The sequence below is a fragment of the Gobius niger genome, assembly GCF_951799975.1.
Source record: "Gobius niger genome assembly, chromosome: 4".
Lineage (NCBI taxonomy): Eukaryota > Metazoa > Chordata > Actinopteri > Gobiiformes > Gobiidae > Gobius > Gobius niger.
In genome coordinates this window covers 17,101,680-17,117,987 of record NC_136855.1, presented here as the reverse complement: position 1 = coordinate 17,117,987, position 16,308 = coordinate 17,101,680, and the positions used below count along the sequence as shown (strand labels likewise).

Sequence of the window (16,308 nt, the reverse complement as noted above, 5' to 3'; positions counted from 1 at the left end):
TGTGCGCACACTATTGAATCATATAGACGCACACACGCACTGGCCTCGTGCGCACGCGGAGGGAGGAGGGATGTAGAGATGTCTGCATCAGGACAAACTCTGCTGCACTTTTCAGAGCGAGTCCCCCTGAACCACCCGCAGCAGCGCAGAGTCGTGCAGTCCCGCACTCTGGGCACTGCCCCCATATACAGGACTAAACACGAGTGAAGGCGGTGAAATTGAACTTCTGCTCGCGATGGGCACGAGCTGAACCTCGGACTTCACGCGGGGAGGTCGTTTCAAAGCGCCGTGAACGATATGCGGGGGGTCGCACGATCGCGCAGCCTGCGACGCTTTTCGGCACAGATTTAACATCAGAGCTACCTGAAAACCTGCAGTGTTTGGCACATTTGAGCCTCAAAGCCACTCGAGGGGGCGCTGACATTGACGGAGAGGTGAAAGAAGACGCGGGGCTGCAGGACGGGACCAGAGAAAGTTTGTGGAGCTTGGCGCAGACACCGCGGTTCAACAATGCGGCTGACCCCAGCCAGGTCCCTTTCATGGGCTGCCCTGCTAATCCTCCTGGCGGCTGCCCGCTTGTCCAACACCAGTAAGTAAACAATTACATGCTAGGTGGCTAAGCTAGCTGCTAACCCCTTTGACATTTGTGTTGTGAATGATACACGCTTCACTTCGCACCGTCAGTGAAGGCGCTTTGTGTTTCGCAACCTTGTTTGGGCTTCAAAGAACAAGTGCTGTTTCAACCTTAAAATTACTTTGCCATTAAAATGTGATTCAAACATGTAATGCACATTTGTTTTCTTTTTTAGTTTCTTTATCCCCCCAAGAGGCAAACCAGTTTCTAAGCAGACATAGAAGAGCAAATCAAGTTTTTGAGGAGACAAAGCAAGGACACTTGGAAAGAGAGTGCGTAGAGGAAAGGTGCTCCAAAGAAGAGGCGAGAGAAGTCTTTGAAAACGACCCAGAGACGGTGAGTGAAGATTATTGCCAAACTTAAACATATCTACAATTTCATCCATCATCCAGTTGTTTAGACATGTTTTAAATCATTAATATTGTGCCCACATTGGACATCACAGAACTGAACGGTTATTTGTTTACACTACATTGATCATGATGGCTGTGATGTGACAGACCAGTGATTCACAGTCTGAGCAGGTTCGTGCTACTAAGTCCATTCGCAGATAGTTGTTAGACCCATGTCAAGGTCTCCTCCTTTAATCTTCTTTGTTTGCTGCTCCGACATCAGTTGAGTCACTGTGAGTAAGTCATTTGGGGGAGTGCTGTTTCGTTCTCAAAAACCAAAACAAGATGCATGAAAATACAATTCATGACAGTTGCAGCGTTTTGTAATAACTTTATTTTTGGCCCACAATCCTTTCCCCCAGGTGTGCACTGCGCCCAGTGGGTGTTTGTTTGTTTTTGGTTGCATCTTTTGTTGGGCTTCACGATGTATCACCAGATGATCGTCATACCTGTATCGGTGGAGGGTCCCGATATTTGCCTATTGACACACACGATTTATACCACGCTATATGAATCAGGTGTGTTGATTGGCTAATATTGGCACCCTCCACAATGGCGACCGTGTTGTTTTTTTGATTAGGTGATAAAGGATCCATTACTCAAGAAGTTACAATTTAGCGCAAAATACCTGAGGTCGTCCATCTGACTGAATGACTGACTTATTTTTTGCAAACACAGCCTTAAACAACTTGGTAGCTTAAAAATGTGTGAAAGTTTGTCTTCATTTTCCTAATCTACTTTGACTTCAGTCATTTTTGACAATACACATTGTTTATGATTTATTTTTTATAGCAGTACTAAGTATTACCTTGATTACCTTAATAAATCCTTTTCTTGTCCCTCTGGGGGTAATTCAAGTGTTCATGGGATGATTGGAGGGTCTTTCATCTCCCCCTGGTGTCTCTGGCCAGAAAACCACAATTGCAACTTCGCTGCCTACGGGTCAGAGTCAATACACACTAATAGAATCATGAAGAAGAAGCTAGCAGGCTAACGGGTAAAGCTAACTGCAGGGCTAATGCCACAACAGTATTTAGCTGGCTCCCGATCGGTCAACGCATCAAATACAAAATCTGCCTGCTCACCTATCAATGCATCCATGGACACGCCCCGGACTCTCTCACTGAACTCCTCACCCCTCTGCCCATAACCAGAACACTCAGGTCCACAGACACCAACCTTCTCTCCGTCCCCAGAACAAAACTCCGGACAATTGGTGACAGAGCGTTCCAGGCGGCTGCTCCTAAACTGTAGAACGCCCTACCACTAGACCTGAGGGCCCCACAGTCTCTGGAGACTTTTAGAAGAGGACTCAAGACTTTTCTGTTCCCTTAGTAACATTTTTAACTCAAACTTTAACTCCAACTTTGTGTGCTTTTATTATTTACTTGTGTTGTAGCACTTTGAGATTTCCATGTAAAGTGCTTTACAAATTAAAGGTATTATTATTATTATTTACAGCCAAGTTTGAGTAAAAAAAAAAATCTCCATTCCCTCTCTCCCTTTGTCTTTTCTATCAGTGTAGTATTTGCTCTGATGGACAATTACTGAGTAAAAAAACAAAAAACATGCTACGACACCTGCCGTGGCGCTTATGGCCTCTAGGGGCACGAGTTACTGCTTTAAGTATAATGGAACGAACTGTGTTGAAATTGTATAGTTAAATATTGCAATTATATCTTTGCCGCAATATTCAAGACATTTATCTAAAATCGCCATTGTTTCTCATGTCATGTAGCCCTATTCAGTTTACACATGCTATTTAAATGGACTGTGCTATTCTATGTGGTGCTTCTGATTTGTACAGTGTCATGTTCACATAAAGTTTTATCACACATTTAGTAAAGGGGCCATAAAGCAATATGAATTAGTAATGGAAATTCCTGTCGTAATTAGATGCCTCACACAGCATTTGAAATGACATTGCGACATCAATAAGCCTGCAGGCTAATCGTGGCATTCACATACCGATAAATGCTTGTTTGTGGATTGAGAATTTGCTACTATTCAACTGGAGACTCTGTGCTCCAGTCCATGTTTTGAGCACAAACTGAATGAGGCAGTTGATGACTCAGTGATTACGAGTGAGATTAACGCAACAACGGACTCAATGAAGACAGATGGATTAACGTGGAGTTTCCAATGCACAAATCAATCGGGTGTTATTGGTTAATGAAACGTTTTGCTAAGCCATTTCAGCACGCTACGTTCCATTAAATGATAAAACAGACATATCTTAAACTGTCAGTAAATTGTGTCAAAGCAAATCTTAAGAAAACAAAGAAACAATAATGGCTAGAGTGAAACATTATTAGGACATTTGTGACTAAACTTTGCTCATTTCAAGTTACCATGTGATTTTGACGGCAAATGCAGTAAATCTCAGCCAGATGGACCTCAGAGATTTTGCTTCTATGTCGTGTAATATGGATATTGCTTCACCTAATAGAATATCTTGCCACTATATTGTACGACCAGCTAAATGAATGGAGCCAAAAAAACTATTAAATCCGAATATGTTCTTATCAATTAGACCTGTGAATCTTTTAACTTGAAATAATAAATTCATGCCTTCCTAATCCAGTGGCTTTGTAGTTCAAGTGCCCACGGAGTCAAAGTTTGCCCCTCCAACTGTTGCTGTGTCTTTGGCCAAGACCCTTCACCCACCTTGCCTCTGTGAGTGAATGAATGATGGTGGCATAGAGGCCGTTTGTCGCAGATTGGCTGCCTTATTTCCATCATTTGGCCTCAGGCAGCTGTGGTGACAACAGTAGCTCTTACCATCTTACAAGTATGGGAATGGAGTGGTTTGCATGTAGTGCTTTGGGTATTTTGCTGTATAGTTTTGATATACAGTATTTATGATCAATGTTGCTAACCCACGTTCATGCTTAAACAAGCCCAACTCTAAGACTGACCTGAACTAAAACAGCATTAAGCTCTGCAGAGCGATAACATACTATTAAAACCTGTTATCCAATAGGTTTTTCCTTTCCATAGTTTGAGAATATATAGCATATACTTTTATAGTATGGTCGGCAGTTGTCTAACTGTAAGCATAGAATTCCTCCCAGAGTAAAATGCCGTCTCATTCATGAATACATTATTAATTCAGTGCACATCTCTGACACTGCATTTTCTCCACTGCAGCTGCAAAGTAAAGTCGGGTGGATCCACTTCTGCCTGGCAACTCGTTCACAGTTTCCCACATCACCACTTTATAGTCTCTTGTCCTTCCTATTTAACCCAATTATGCCCATTGTCTCTGCATTGTATAATATTTTGGCAGGACCGTGCAGAGCAGCATCAGATTACTTTCTTTCAAGATTTCATTCATGCCACACTTTGCTCAGGGTAATCCCCAAGTCTTAAAAGTATAAGAAGGCACTATATTGGATGATATAGATAGTCAAAAGCAGTCTTCAAAAGTATTCAATCATATGAGTGGGTATTTTTGGGGTTTGTTTCATCTATGGGTCTTAAATCATGTTGTGACCTATATGTGAAGCAGTGCTGCAGCTCGGAGGAGGGAGGGATGCTACTACTATCAGGAATGCAGAGAATTCACACCAAGCCCTTGGCAAAAGGCCGCGCCCGTCCGATACAGGACACAAGACACACTGGAGTCAAAAATGACTGTCGTGATTAATTTATCATCCTCAAACACCTGGAAATTGAGCTCAGTAAAATATAAAATGAGATCAAATGGTGTGAAGAATGTGTCAAAACTCCCATTCAGTAGAAATACTTGGTTTATCTTGATTACAGCTCCAAACGTTTAACTCCCTTTTCTGTTCTTTCTCACTCAGGACTACTTCTATCCAAAATATTTAGGTACGTACTTTGTCTGGCATATTAAACCGTATTGTATTGTTTCAAAGTTCATAGTATTGACTGTATTTTGTTTTACTTCGCAGCTTGTGTGGACAAGTTTGGGGATACTGAAAAGAAGAAACAGGATCTAATCACTTGTGTTCACAGTGAGTTTTTCAACAGTTTCGGACTCGATCAAACTTTTGCTTTCAGTTTTGGCCGTCACTGTTGGATTTCTGTGAAATCGAATGTTATGATGAAGCAAGTGCACTCTGCACTGACCAGAGACCTCACTTCAGAGGTTACTGATTTACAAGTGGCTGATGTGAACTTTCGGATTTGGCTTCATGCTCATGTGTCAGTAGGGTTTTACTTTCCAGCAGAGAGCATGGTAATGGTACCTGAAAGTGAAATAAAACAGCAGCGATAGTAATTGCAGGGAAACAGGAAACTAGTATTTCATAGTAATATGAACAATCATAATCCGACCAAGTACTAATCTGGAAACAGAGCTGCAAAATGTTTTATCCCTAGTTGCCATGCTATTTTGATCCTGTTACTATGGTAAAGTAATGTTGATTGATCCATGTTTTTCCCATTTTTTTATCGTAATGAAATCCCAAACTTCTCGTAGTGCAAACTACACAATCTTTCATAAATCAAGTACTGTGTAGGTTTTCTACGTCCTCGGCTTTAATACTACAGGGATCCAAGTTGTAATGTGGGCTGGGCTGCACTGCAGTACCACTGCTCTGCATCACTTTGAGACACAGGCACAGACTGAGAGGAGGAAAGAAAAGGTCTAAAAATTATGGTTACATTTTTCCTTGCGTTATATTTTACAAAAGACAAACAAAGTGAAAGCATTTAGATTCTAAAATGGTACAACAACAGACACATAAAAAACTACACAAGATTCACTTAGTACTGCAGTGGGCCTGTATCGAGTCTAATAACATCTATTTTCAACAGTGTTTCTCGTTGTATCTGCCTTGTGCATTTAATGTGTTTTAATGTTACATTTTTGACACATTTCTGGAGGGATAGTGGTTATTGGTGAATCCGGACACACCTCTCCTGTGGTAAACTCTGCAGAGCCCTTGCGTGAGTGGAGTGACGTTGAGCGGTGGTGACGCGGTGCGAGTATTTGCTGCATCAGAGGACAGAGTCGGCTTCTCTGCGATTGGCTCAAAACCTCGTGGCTCTGTTCATGACTCAGCTGCTGCATTGTCTCTTCAAAATGCACTTGGCTTTTCAGTCCGACCCCGTCAGCAGCACTCATCACTGCTTTATCTCTCGCCGGCTCCTTATTTAATGCGACAGCACAGATTCCTAGTATGTGGTGAGCCATAGCAGATAATGGCAGTCCTCTCATTACATTACTGGGAACTGTGTGGACATAATGTACATTCAGGTGAAATTTGTAAAACTAAGCATCTGATCAAAGGCACTGGCAAGTTACGGGAGATTTTTACTGATAGTGTTTGCATCAGGGTTCCCAGAAAACCAACAATGGCATGTGTGTCAAGTGGTTGGAAAGCTATTTTTATACCTGGATAAGTGGCAAAGGCTGACATCGTTCTGATATTGCCTGCTCTGAAAGCACAATGGCCCCAGCGTTCTTCCTCATGACTGAAAGGTTGGCGGTTCTAATCCTGCTCTGATCAGGGAATACTGTTGTTGTCCTTGTGCAAGACACTTCACCCACCTGCCTCTGTATGAATGTAGTGAGTGAGTGTAGTTGAAGGGCCAATGGCACATATTGCCTTCAGATTAGCCCAGCTTCTGTCGGTCTACACACATAGCTTACCAGTACTGAGTCTGAAGAGTGAATGACTAATAACTTTTGTGTAGCGTTTTGGGAAACTTGTTAAGCTAAACAGTTATAGCAATACAAATATAAGTAATTATTTAGTTAAGTATTATGTGTTACTTGGTCTGGAAAATTTTAGATCTTTTGCATTAAGGGAAAAGGAAACTCAAACCACTGTTGTATTTGTTTAATTTCTCTTTATGGAGTTTATTTAATTAGTTTTAGACTTGTGAGGAACCATGGGGTTTTCTGAATATCTCCTTGTAAAGCTACTTTAGACTACAGATGACAAACCAACGACAAGGAGCCTATTAGTTACACCTTGAATGAAACGCCCCCTTTACTTCACATCAAAAGCTCTCTGGTCCTATGTTTAGTTCATATTACAGGACAAGGTGCATGTCAGAAGAAAACGTGTCACTTCTCTGCAGTGTTGTGTGGCCTGAGGGTGATCCCCTCATGTTTGAGGGAAATTATCTACTTTGATCGTCTCATTGTGTCTGTCATTTACTGACTGCTCCGGGACAGGCCTGGACATGTACCGCAGTGGAGCCTCTGCTCGGAAAAAGCAACACTCTGAAAGAAACATTCAAAAAAACAATGTGAACAATGTTGATATTAGTTTGTTACAAGCAGCAGTGACAACAGCTGCCATATATAGTTTATTTTCTATTTGCACAATATTTACTGAAACTAAACTAAGCAACAAAGTCATGAATTTCTTGGTAAAAAAAACAAAGTTGTGGCTAGTAGTAGCAGTTGTTTAGTAATCATTTCAGTATTTGTACAGCAGTACTTTTACTCGTGCACATATTTGGAGATTGCATTCCAGACTGAAAGACCTAATTGGAGCGTGTCAGTCTGGAGCTTAGGCCGCATTAGGCTATTTATACTGATCCCTGCTCTATGAAACATAAGAGCTGACCTTCCCATAATGTCACACCATCACAAATCCTATTGCATTATTCACCTCTAGTATCAATAATAATTGTATTTTTCCATGTTTGTCTGATTTTTTAGATATCCCAGACCAGTGCTCGCCCTCGCCCTGTAACCCCAGAGGTACGGTGCGCTGCGAGGACAAAAAGGGCGACTTCCTGTGCCACTGCTTCACCGGCTGGACAGGAGCCAGGTGTGAGAAAGGTACTGTCGTCATTGTTCCTATATTCTGTGGCTGGACTGTGGACAGGCGCTGCAAAGGTTACATTACTTTGACGTATCCGGTAACTCTGTGATCGTCCGCCATGTTTGAAACCCAAGGAGTGAATTGAATTTCTTGTTTGCTGATAAAATACTAAAATCCTTTCAGTCACATTTATTTATTCATTGTCTATACAATTATACTTGTGCTGTAGAGTTGAGGATGGCCTCAAGTCATCACAAGCCAGTCCCAAGCCAGGATACACGGAGAGCATCAAGTAACCCAAATATGAAATAATATGAAATGAAATCCCCAAACTTAATTTTACATGCTCCTTGAAATAAATATTGTGGGTTCAGATCCTGTGTCCAACAATTTGCTGAAAGTCTCTAAAAATCCTTACTGTGTAAGGATGTATGTAGCACATTGTTGATTCAATGAATGTGACACAGCACTAACATGTTATGGTTTGGCCAGACTGAAATAGACATCTGATGTTGTAGTTGGTTTGAAGCCGTGGGCTAACAAACTTCCAGCAGGTGAACAATAAAGGATCCTGGATCCTGCTAAAAGTGAAAGGTCATGTTACAAATGTTGATTTAATTTAGATATTTCCCTCTGTCCTTGCTGTTGTGGATTATACAAAATTATGTTCTTGACGAGATACAACAAACAAAGGCCAGGCCAAAGTGGACATTTATATTAGATTAGTCTGTTTCTCTTAAGAGAAAACTTTTTAGTTCATTAGTTTAGATCTTTAGTTTAGTTTAGTTTAGTTTAGATAGCAAAAGTCTAGTATGTGGCAGATCGATCCATGTTTTTACAAAAAGAAGATATTTTCATTTATATTTGGTAGATAACTTGTGATTGTACTAATACATAAATGCCGCACTTGAGCTGCTCAAAAAGTAGAAGCCAAATATATTTATGAAATCCCAAATTTGCATGTCTTGTGGTTCCAAGCTGTGAACTTCCATCTGTTATTACTAATAATATTTGTGTTCTGTCGAGTGGATATGAAGTGCATGTACAGGAACTGTGGTCAAAGGGGGAACTCGTGTGTCTCTTTGGAGGTCAGAGTTTGCTACTTTCTGTAGATGGCTACAATTCACTTGAGAAAAGTAGATATTTACCGAGAAATGCTTGTACAGTAGGAACTCTCTTTGTCTTTGGCCGAGTATCAAACAGTTTGTGCCCTTTAGAGGAGGAAAATTTGGCGACATTCTGGAATTCTGCAGCAAACACTGTTCAACACATTTCCACTGTGACTCATCCTGCCACCTAACTGTGAAAAAACCAAAGTCATCCAGTTTGCTCTGAACCTTTTCCACTCGGTGATGATGGTACAGGACCAAAACACAAATATTACACTGTTTTATATAAATGACAAAGATGAATAGATTTCAGTGCTTCATTTTTTTTATTATTATGAACTACATTCAAACTTCTCAACAACTCTGAAGTGGATATTACCTGTAAATGCTCTTTCAAAATTGTGCTACAGTGAACCATTCACAAGGGGATTTCTACGTCAGATGCCCTTCCAGTCACATCCAGAACAGGGACACATTTGAAAGCATTAAAATAATTATAGTATGTTATTAATTTAAAGGAGCTAGATGCAAGTTGGCCATTTTTATACTCACTACTGCCGCCTCAGGTCATACGTATAACTGCACCGTCTATATTAAGCTCGTGCATGACGGCGATTCGTACCCGAATTAACAGCTTTTTTAGTGACAGTGCAGGATTTTAGAGGCGGTTGTGGTGAATTGGTCTGGGCTCATTCTACACATTAGGACATGGTTGGAACATGTTGGGGGAGGAAAATACTTAATTTTAACATTTTTAAACTCTGTATAGTCCCTTAGCTTTACATTTTATTCTCGCTGGCATTTTGCTGTGTTGCAATATTGTCATTGTATCCAGTTAGCGCCTCATTCCTCTTCTGTTTAATGGAATATTGCAAATCTTAAGAAATTAAATGTGCAGAGTTTTTATGGTGTTCATGGTAGTAATAATAATATAGCATTTTGGCATTAAAATTATTTACTTTGTCTTGCTGCGACCTGTATAAACCCTGCAACTGTGAATGAAGTGGAAAGTTAGGATGAAGTGTCTTTCATTCATTCATTCATGTTTCATCCACCCAATGTTTGTGCGTATGATGTAGTTTTTCCTGTCCATTGCTCTTCCGGTCACTGGAGAGGGCAAAGTGTCCTGGTATTGTGCAGCACTACACAAAGAATTACACCAGCTGTTGCGTACTTCTTTTTTTTAAAACGCTCATGTTATTTCTCCCTTGTTTTCAGATGTGGACGAGTGCGGCACGAGGAACGGCGGCTGCGACCACGAGTGCAACAACACGATGGGCAGTTACCGCTGCTCCTGTCACCACGGATACACGCTGTCAGGGCGACACTTATGTAACGGTACTGAGCGACTATACATTCATGTCATGCTTATCAATAACTGCAATGGCTTATCTCAGAATTACATGAACTCCCAGCAGCTCTTTTGTCCATGTCACATTCCCTTGGGTTTTCATAGACGGTTAATTTAATAATGTAACTTGATTTGGCAATGGGCAATGCTTGCATCAGATAAAACAGCGCAACATAAAAGAGTTCAGTAATGAAAACTGAGGGCGCTGGTGCAATCACAAGTGGCAAATTGCTCTATTGTGACAAATGAAAGTTACACAAACAAATTTCATGATCAATCCTTTGTAGTTTGTTGTTTCGGTGAACTGATTTCTGATGGAATGATTTCTTCTTTTCAGATGTGGATGAGTGTGAAGTCCCTGAGGTGTGTGGCACAGCGCGGTGCTCGAACACAGAGGGCAGTTTCGAGTGCCTGTGTGAACCGGGGTTCTTCTACGACAATGAGACCAAGAGCTGCGCGGGTAAGTCCATAAACACCCTCCCACAGCGGGACCGTCCTGCAGCTGTGTTCTTGTGTCACATCATTTATTGCGCTCACTACTGAAGAATTTGCTGATAAGTGGGTAACGGGTCACTTTTGTTTTCTGTCATAAATGTGAAATGTGTGTTGTCTATTTTCATTTTTAATTGTTGTTTTAGTCTTTGTTTAGCTTGTTTAGTTTAGTTTATTCTTATGTTACAGTGTCAGATATGGGCTGCCACAAATACAACACAGACACCACAAATAATAGTTGTTTTTTTTCAAATGTCTTGTTATTTACCGTTGAGACGTTATGAAAGAAACTTGGATGTTGTTTATGCTTCAGTAAAACCCAGACATAAGGGCATGGGAAAAAGGTTATGGTAATGTCCGAGTCTTGTCCATTTAAGGTTAAATACAGAGAGGCTGAAGTAAGGGTCCACTTGAAGCCACTTCCGTGCTGCGCGCATTCCTTCAGTATGTTGATGTAAAAGCTCATGTTTTGACCAAATTCTTCTGATAGTGGGGGAATAACTGATTTTATGTAACCGTTTGCAGCCCTGCACTTTTAAAACACCATAGGAACTACATGAAAAAAACCTGAGAAGGCGCCAAAGTACCACCTGTGGTTATAGCACAAGCACAAGTGCTATAACCTGGTACAATGCATCTCTCCCTTTGAGGTTAATGTATATTGTACACTGTCCCTGTTCAAATAAATAAATAAACTAAACTAAACTAAACTCGCTCTAGGGTTTGTGCCACACTAATCCAGTCAGTAATCTGTCTCTTTCTGTTCAGATGTGGACGAGTGCGAATCGAGCGTGTGCGCGGACGAATGCTTAAACACGCCGGGAAGTTTCAGCTGTTTTTGTGATGGACGTCAGGGCATGAAGCTGGCCCAGGACCTCAGGAGCTGTAAGGTGAAACACATAAACTCTACTGTATACTGTATGTAACCCCTCAATATCTGTAATTTGTTTGTAGTTTATTAAACGGACTATACAGAGTTTAAAAATGTTAAAATTACGTATTTTCCTCCCCCTAGATGTTCCAGCAATGTCCTAATGTGTAGAATGAGCTCAGGGCTGTTCACCACAACTGCCTCTAAAATCCTGCACTGTCACTCAAAAAGTTGTTGCTTCGGGTCCGAATTGCCGTCATGCACAAGCTCGATATAGAAGGTGCAGATACATGTATGACCTGAGGTGGCGGTACTGAGCATAAAATGGCCAACTTACATCTAGCCCCTTTAAGGTAGTGTTTAGGAAGGCAAAATTGAAAGAGCTTTCAACCATGTTATGAAGTTGTTCCCTTATCAAACGCAGAGTAGTATGTCGCTTTATTCACATAGTTTGTAATAATCATGTTTACTTCTTCTTCTACTGCTTAAGTGCTTGTTAAGTGTTTCCTAGATTTTGATGCATGATAGATACAATTCTGGAAGTGTTGTGTTCATCGCTGGACCTGTTACGAGCAGTTTTTCATTTGAATTGTGTTTCTGACTGATTTGTTGACTTGCCATTAGCTAAGAATGATGCTTTTATATATTTTTTTATCAAGTTTAATTCACCCTGCTGCCTTCAGAGCGCCAAACTTTGAGACACAAACCAACATCGCCCTTGGTGATGAAGTCTCTGGTCTTTCCAAACTATTTTCAAGTTACAATGTTGTAGCGCCCAAAAGCAGGTTCATGAGCCACAAGCATGAACATGTCCTGTTTAATGCAGCTTATTGATTGGGTTGATTTCAGTGATTATTATTACATTATTACTACATTATTAGTGTTTATTTAGAGCTGATTATCTTCTATTTTTGCTACTTCATTACAAAATACCAGGTATAGGAGTCATGCTATAATCACTTGTCAATGTCTGTTTGTTGCAGCCCATTACTTCATGTATTTCACCGATGTTGAAGAGAAACCCGCGCTCGCTGTATCTGGGTCGTATGTTCAGTGCGGTGCCAGTCGTGAGGCTCCGGTTCCGCAGAAAATTTCAAACAGGGTAAAAAAAAAAGTATTTTAATAGTACACACACGTAAACACTATGTTTTAACTATATGAATCTTTTTAGTAGGATAAATACATACTGTAATATAAGAAGATCAATTGGCTAAACTGGTCTTCTCTTTTACAGATTTTCAGCAGAGTTTGATTTCCGCACCTATGATCCAGAGGGTGTGATATTTTTTGCTGGAGGCCACCTAAACAGCTCGTGGATCGTTCTTGCAATGCATGATGGGAAACTAGAGCTGCAGCTGAAGTACGGTGCAGTGAGCAGAGTCACTAGTAGTGGTGCTGTGGTCAATGATGGCCAGTGGAGAAAGGTAAAGCTATTCATCTTTTTTTGTAAACAAAGCTTAAACTGCTGCCTTTAATTTCTTAGGATTTTATTCGTTGTTCCTAATCCTGTTTTTGTTTTGTTTTTGGTTTGTGTAGATCTCAGTGGAGGAGCAGGGGAGGAGTTTAGTGATTAAGATCGACAGGGAGGCCGTGATGAAGATCGCTGTCAACGGGGATCTGTTCACCCTGAAGAAGGGCATGCACGAACTCAACCTCACTGTGGGAGGTGTGCCTTTCAAAGACGATGGCCTTGTCAATAGAGTGAGTTTAAAAAAAGAAAAGCAAAGCACAAAATTGCAACAATAAATAGAACAGATTTAATAATAGCTATCTGGATTAAGATCACTGACATGTTGCAACCTAGTTACCAATCATGTCCTTTCACGCGATGGTTTAATTAGAGGTAGTAGCAGGATCTGGACTCAAAAATGCTTGTCAACAAAAAACATATTTCAAAAAATCTCACCTAATGTTTGATTGTTGCTAAGAGGAACACCCCTTGATCTAAAAGTTACCCGTATTTTCACCCCATTCATATCTTGTTATTTAACTTTTTCTACATTTACACACACACGTGAGTTAAGGTCACTTTTTCACTGTGCTGCACCAAGTAGAAATCCATTAATTTGAGTTGTAATGTCAGGTGAACCCTCGTCTGGATGGCTGTATGAAAGATTGGCGCTGGTTGACCGGTGAAGACACCTCGATCCAGGAGACGATACAGTCCAATGAGAACATGCAGTGTTTCAGCTCAGAGGACCCAGGAGCCTATTTCACCGGCAACGGATTCGCTTTTTTCAACAAGAGCTGCACAGGTAGAGCAGGTGTAGCTTAATAGATATGTGTCTTTTTGAAAATTGAAAATTGATTTGTTCATGTCAGAGAGATGTTGTGTTGTATTTGCTGCAAAACATGACCTACTGTATCAATTATTGTTTGTGTTCAGCACATCATTGGAATATAAAGTTGACATAGCACTATTTTTAGACCACCTCTGTACTTTGTAGCAGGATGTTTTGTGCTTGTTTGACGTCATCCACTAATGTTTGTTCACTTTTCCTGTTTAGATTCGCAGAAATTGAGTGTCCACTTGAAACTGCGTGCCACGTCTGGGATCGGGGTCTTGTTTGCTCTCATTTACCAGGACAAGGTGCCTCTGTCTATTTCTTTGGCGGACTACCATCCCGGGACAGATGAGTGGAGAGACGTGAGTGCCTTATTTGTGTGGTTTATGTTTTAGTTTGCGTATTGTTGTTACTTGAAACTCTTGTTTTGTATTGACAGTTTGTTCTGGTCACGTCTGGAGACACCATTGTGGCCAGTTCCCCCAGTCCTCTGTGTGACGGAGACGGTCACGTGATCGAGGTGATGGTTTCGGCCAATCAGACACTGCTCCTGATCGATGGGCAGCCGGGGCGAAGTGATGACACCGCAGTTCCAATGGAGCTCCTGTCCCAGTCCAGCACTTTCATAGGAGGACTCCCAGGTCTGGATACACACTAAAGATGATGCATTACTTACAGAAGACAGCACAGCCTCTGATGTACCTAAAAGAATATTAAAAAATGGACACATATATATATACACTATATTTAATAGAATTCTTACATGAAAACAAAAGCCTGAAACGTTTGGGAACCCCCACTCTAGACTGCTATTCAGCCGCCTAATACATTGTACATGTGAGCCTCGTGTAAGCTGCTAAATCAAGCTACAACAAAATGCTACTTTGTATGACGTTTGCTCACAATATTTCACATTTAAAACATTCCTCTAAGGATCCAACAACTTAACCTGGCATCTTAGTGGCAATATCCTCTTTGGAGAAAAGGTCATGCTGTTGGTAACAAACTCAAAGCTACACATTTAGTTTCGTCACTGGCCACCTGCACATTTTTGACCTATTTTTGCAACTATAACAACCCCAATATAAAAAAAAACAAATCCCCTTTGTGCTCCAGATGTCCCCCTGGTGTCCACTCTCGTGTCGGCGTCCTACAGCGGCTGTATGGAGGTCAGTGTGAACGGACTGTCTTTGGATATGGACCAAGCCACCCACAAACACAACGACATCCGCTCTCACTCCTGCCCCCTGCTGGACTCCTACCAGTGACGCAACATAATCAACATAACAGTATTTATTAAAGCAGGACTGGGCAAGTGTGGACTGAAAAAGAAAAAAAAAAAGTCTAACCAGGTTTTGTTGGTCCAGCTGGTGCTTGAGCTTATGTGTGACACTGTTGCTTAAAGGCATTCGCTGGGCTTTCCACGGTGTTTAATTTGAAATGGCACCCCTTTTCGCTGGCAGAAGACGTGGCAATAAGTGCTGGACAAGACTGTCTTTACACTGCCTGAGTACTATTAGCCTTCTTAGCCCCAAAAGAACACACAGGGCCTTAAACTGGGGTCGATTTGTGAAACTAGCACAGGAGGACAGTAGTGGTTTGAATATGAAATCATAAAACATCCTTTTACTCGGATCATAATCCAGCCAATACTTTATATTTTAAGCAAGAGTTTTATTGTATTTTACTTATTTTGTGTAGTTTTTACTGAAAACATGATTTAAGTTTTAGGGTGACCACTTAAAGTAGTTCATAAAGAGCCACAACTTGATTCATTTGGTGGGACAATTAAAGAAAGTAAAGCTTTAAAGATCTAACTTCTTCTATTTGACATTGTAATGAATGGAGTAATATGCCAAAAGATCACGACATACTTTAAACCAGTGAGGAGCAGACAATAGCATATCTGGCCCATGGTTATGTTGATAATATAACACACATTTCACACCAATAAATAAGGTGGGGCATCATCTAAATTGACTCAAATCATTAACAATGCCGCCCATGAAGTGACGTCCTGTTTCGATCAAGCACGCCAAAATAAAAGCACACAGCTCATCTCATTGATAAGTTCAGCGGGTACTTCCAACCTTACAAGGATATAATTAAATACACACATTTTAAGTTGTCTGCTAATAATTATGCAGGAAAAAAATTGAACTAATCAACTGCTGAACGAATTAGACGGTGCTTTTATTTTGGTGTGCTGGATCGAAACAGGAAGTCCCTTCGTGGACGGCGTTCTTATGATTTGAACTTATGCACAGAGTCAATTAATGTGGCTACGCTAGTTCCTCTGAGCTTAAGCTGTGGGCGCTAGTACTTCCTGTCTGTATTCTTTTCCTGTAGAAATTAGCTCAGACCTTGCTGGAATAATAATCATATTTTCTAAATATTACGTGGTGGACAGTGAGTTTCCTGG

At 40.9% G+C, this 16,308-nt stretch overlaps 1 protein-coding gene across 1 annotated transcript; it reads left to right on the top strand.

Annotated features, from left to right (window-relative positions):
• The first annotated feature begins 71 nt into the window (after positions 1 to 71).
• On the top strand, positions 72 to 15,707 carry gas6 (growth arrest-specific 6). The gene is made up of 15 exons (XM_079555717.1): positions 72 to 589; positions 810 to 970; positions 4,836 to 4,860; positions 4,944 to 5,006; positions 7,673 to 7,795; positions 10,106 to 10,225; positions 10,576 to 10,698; positions 11,499 to 11,620; positions 12,585 to 12,703; positions 12,836 to 13,025; positions 13,138 to 13,302; positions 13,685 to 13,856; positions 14,109 to 14,248; positions 14,326 to 14,527; positions 15,003 to 15,707. The coding sequence occupies exons 1-15, from the start codon at positions 511 to 513 to the stop codon at positions 15,152 to 15,154; spliced, it is 1,956 nt and encodes a 651-aa protein (XP_079411843.1). The 5' UTR covers positions 72 to 510; the 3' UTR covers positions 15,155 to 15,707.
• The last annotated feature ends 601 nt before the right edge of the window (positions 15,708 to 16,308 follow it).